We start from the raw sequence: 4,254 nt of genomic DNA on the forward strand, positions 1-4,254 counted from the left end.
AATTTGTTGAAGAAGATCGAAAACTAAATTATTGTCACGATGTTTGGGGATCTGAGGAAGACTTTTAGTTGATTAAAAAATGTAAACCCACTTTACATTAAAATAAAAAAAAATAAAAAAAAAAGACACTTGGGCGCCACATGGGCAGGCGCCCAAGTTTCACTGCACCCCTTGGGTGCAGTGGATCGGTTTTGTATATATATATATATATATATATATACAATCCCGTTCACCTGCACCCAAAGGGTGCAGGGAAACTTGGGCGCCAGCTGTGTACCTTTTTTTTTTTAAATATTTATTTCCTTGTTTTATTTTTGTGCCCATCAGACATTATATCCTTCATTTTCCCTTCACTTCGCGAGTTCAGATCCCCAATTTCTTCAACCCATCGCGATCTCATTTCTTTTCTTCTCGCTTCCGCTGTCGCCCAACTCCGGAAGGGAACAAGTGCATCTCCGTCGTTCTCCGTCCCGAGTAGTTAAAGAAATCGAAAACTCCAGTCAAGATCGATTCGAGAAGATAACCCTCCACCGCCTCGCAACTCACATTCTTGGAATCGGGTATTTGGTTTTAAGATTTCTTACTTTGATTAGTTCATATTTCTCGAGATCCTATGGGGTTCATATCATGCATTCAAGTGTCGGGTGCTCTCCAGTTCAATATTTTTGCTTTTTGCATTATCAAAAATATACTTTAATTTCTCTTGCAATATTTGGGAGGCTAAATTTGTAAGTGAATGGTGTATGTAGTCAAGAACCATTTTTCAATGGAGTAATGAGCGGGGGCTGCAAGCCGTGAAGGAGTAAAAATTATTTGGTAAGATTAATGGGACGCACGAGAGGTCGTCTAAGAAGAGTTCTTGGCTGGGAAGAGTTCTCCTCGAAGGCTTTTCTCACCTAAATCCTAATTCTCCAGATGAAACTGAATACATACATTATATGTTACACATTTTCAAATATGTTTGTAAGATAGTCTGATCTGCTTGTACGAATATCTTGTACCTTTTGTGTATATTATGGTCGAAAATTGATCTGGGGTCGGTGTCAATATGACTCAAAACTATATTAGATTGGAAACTTATTGTTAATTTGATTTATGCTTAATTATATAATATATGTAACACCCAAAAAATTATTTTGTGGTGTTTGAGTTATATTTTAAGTAGTAAAATCAATAATAATAATGAAACGATGAGTCAAGTAGCAAAATAATCTTGATCAAGTATTTTTTAAAAGAAAAATTGACCCTTTCATATACATTTGATTGAATAATATGCTAAGATGTACCTCAGAAGCTTCTTCTTCTTTCTTTATTTTTTTAACTTTTTTTTTAATGACCAAAATTATTATCCAACATTTGAAGACGATTTAATTCATGTCACATGCTCATTTGCGTGTTCAGATGGTTGATTTGTAGTGGTCACCTAATCCTTGATTCTCTCATTTACTTTTTTGGATTATTGAACAAGCCTTATATTTTATTTTCTTTACAATTACAACTCTATGATTCGCCTAGGTGTGGATTTTAAGATCTAGTTTCTCACAATTGGAGGGAAAAGACTGAAGCTTACAACTTGGGATATGGGTACAACAAAATCCTTGCAATTGTTGTTTACTGGTTTTCATAATTTCTAGATAAGTTCATATTAACTGTTATTATTATTATTAAATGATTTTATGTTTGATGATAACCACATTTTTTATATTTTTTATTTTGCAAATACAAGGAAATTCAGAATCATTAAAAGGAGTGGGTCATTTTTGTTTCAAAAATTGTAGTATCTTACATTGAAAGATGTCAGGTAGGATGTCTATTATTATTATTATTATTATTATTATTATTATTATTATTATTATTATTATTGTTAATTTTTTGTTTTGTAAATTTATTAAAATATATGATCCTCATATTTTACAGAGATGGAAGAAGAAAGTGGGGATGATCAGTCATACATCCCTCAAGTTAGAGACGATCGAAAGCCAAATACTGGAATGAAATTCGAATCATTGGAGGATGCATATTCGTTCTATAATCAATACGCACGGGAATCTGGATTTAGTGCGAGAATTAGCAATAGCAAGAGAAGTAAGAAGACGAGTGAAGTTATTTGGAAAAAATTTGTATGCTTTAAAGAAGGGCAGACAGATGAAGTTCGATGGAGTAAAGAGACAAATAGTGATAAACCAAGACAAAACAGAGCTCGTCGAGACATTCGATCTGGATGTAAGGCAAGGATTTCAGTTGTGAAAGAACAAACTGGTACGGGATGGGTTATCAGTAATTTCGTAGAAAACCATAGCCATCCACTTGCTACTCCTTCAAAAGTCCATTTGTTGCGTTCACATCGCAGTGTTTCTGTATCAAAGAAAGCACTAAGTCAACAATTTGCAGAAGCCAATATCCCAACTTGTCAACAAATGAGATTATTTGAGATAGAATATGGAGGGCCAGATAACGTAGGTTGTACAGAAAGAGATTTGAGAAACTATCAGAGAAGTTAAGGGAGGAGCACATGGGGATGGATGCTGAAACATTTGTTGATTTTTTGCAATCTGAGAAAGACAAGTGTTCAACTTTTTTCTTTGATTATGAGACTGACTCAGACAACAGATTTAGCAGGTGTTTTTGGGCAGATTCTGTGTCAAGGAGGGCAAACATTGTCTTTGGCGATGTAGTGGTGTTTGATACAACATATAACACCAACAAATATGGGCTGATATTTGCACCTTTTGTAGGTGTTAATCATCACAGTCAGACCATCCTCTTTGGTTGTGGATTTCTGAGTGACGAAAGAACAGAATCTTTTGTTTGGTTGCTAGGTAAGTTCCTAGAAGCAATGCCTAGTGGTGCACCAAAATTGATCATCACTGATCAGGATCCTGCCATGACCAAAGCCATAGCCCAGGTTTTTCCCCAAACAGTGCATCGATATTGTCTGTGGCACATTTTAAACAAATTTCCAGACAAATTGAGTCCTGTTATTTTCCGTGACCATTACCAAAGCATTAGGAGTGTCATTGTACATTCAACAACAAGTGATGAATTTGAGGAGTCATGGAAAGGGGTTATGGAGTCTGCTGGCTTGGACCAAAACGATTGGCTGAATTTGATGTATGATTTGCGACATAGGTGGGTTCCAGCTTATTTTTTAAATGTATTCTCTGCAGGGATTTCAAGCAGTCAAAGATCAGAAAGTTCCCATGCTTTTTTCAAACGGTACATCTCTAACAAGAATGCATTGATGGATTTTATTGTTCGTTTTAATAAGGCACTCCGGAACCAAAGACACAATGAGTTAGTCGCAGATCATATTGATATGAATGAGCGCCCCAAAGTAATGTCAAATTGGCCAATGGAAACTCAAATGGTGAAAGTTTATACAAAAACGAAATGGTTGGAGTTTCAAAAATAAGTAGGTGAGAGTCATCACTATTATGTGGAACAAGTATCTACTGGAATCGAGTTTGGGTTTTATCATGTACTGAATTTTCAAGGTTCTTCTTCATCGAAACCAAGGGTGCTTACACTTGACGTGCAGAGAAATGATGTATATTGTAGTTGTATGAAATTTCAGTTTGAGGGCATTCCGTGCAGGCATATGCTAGCATTTTTCCGTGTAAACCAAGTTTTCCACTTGCCTGATAAGTATATTCTCAAACGGTGGACCCAAGGCGCAAAAGTAGGAGCATTATTTTCTCTGTCTGAGCAAAATGTGATAGACGATCCAGAGAGGTGTTTGATGTCAAGACATTGGAATTTATCTTTTAGATCTTCTGCTTTAGTAGATGCAGCATCTATGACTGAAGAGGGAACAAAATTCTTGCATGAACAATTTGATGCTATTGACTGCAAAATGAAAGAGTTGAATATTTGCATACCATCAAGCAAGTCAAGTGAAAACAGGAGATCCATGGAGGGGGCCATTGATATCATTGATCCTTGTGTAATAAGAACAAAGGGATGTGGAAAGAGATTGAAGTCATCGAAGGAAAAGACTACCTCGAAGGGTAGACAGTGTCGTGGATGCGGACGTCGTGGTGTGTCGCATGACAAGCGCAATTGCCCAAATTTGCTAGACAAGTATTACTTGATTAATGTTGTTTATTTGTATTTGTAAAGCTATAAATTCTATTAATCATATTTTGTCATTTTTGGTTTCCTAGGTCAAGTGCAAACAATGATAATGAAGATGACAGTTCTGATGAAGAAGATTTTGGATCGATAGATGGTATTTTAAATGGTTTAGTATTTTAT

At 35.8% G+C, this 4,254-nt stretch overlaps 1 protein-coding gene across 1 annotated transcript; it reads left to right on the plus strand.

Moving 5' to 3' along the window:
* Positions 1-1,919: 1,919 nt before the first annotated feature.
* LOC140878362 (protein FAR1-RELATED SEQUENCE 5-like) lies at positions 1,920-2,501 on the plus strand. Its single transcript, XM_073281962.1, has one exon. The coding sequence runs from the start codon at positions 1,920-1,922 to the stop codon at positions 2,499-2,501; it is 582 nt and encodes a 193-aa protein (XP_073138063.1).
* Positions 2,502-4,254: the final 1,753 nt, after the last annotated feature.

The sequence above is a fragment of the Henckelia pumila genome, chromosome 2, assembly GCF_033568475.1.
Source record: "Henckelia pumila isolate YLH828 chromosome 2, ASM3356847v2, whole genome shotgun sequence".
NCBI classification, from domain to species: domain Eukaryota; kingdom Viridiplantae; phylum Streptophyta; class Magnoliopsida; order Lamiales; family Gesneriaceae; genus Henckelia; species Henckelia pumila.

Excerpts from the sequence above, each read along its gene's own strand:
- LOC140878362 (XM_073281962.1), top strand. The coding sequence starts at position 1,920 with ATGGAAGAAGAAAGTGGGGATGATCAGTCATACATCCCTCAAGTTAGA.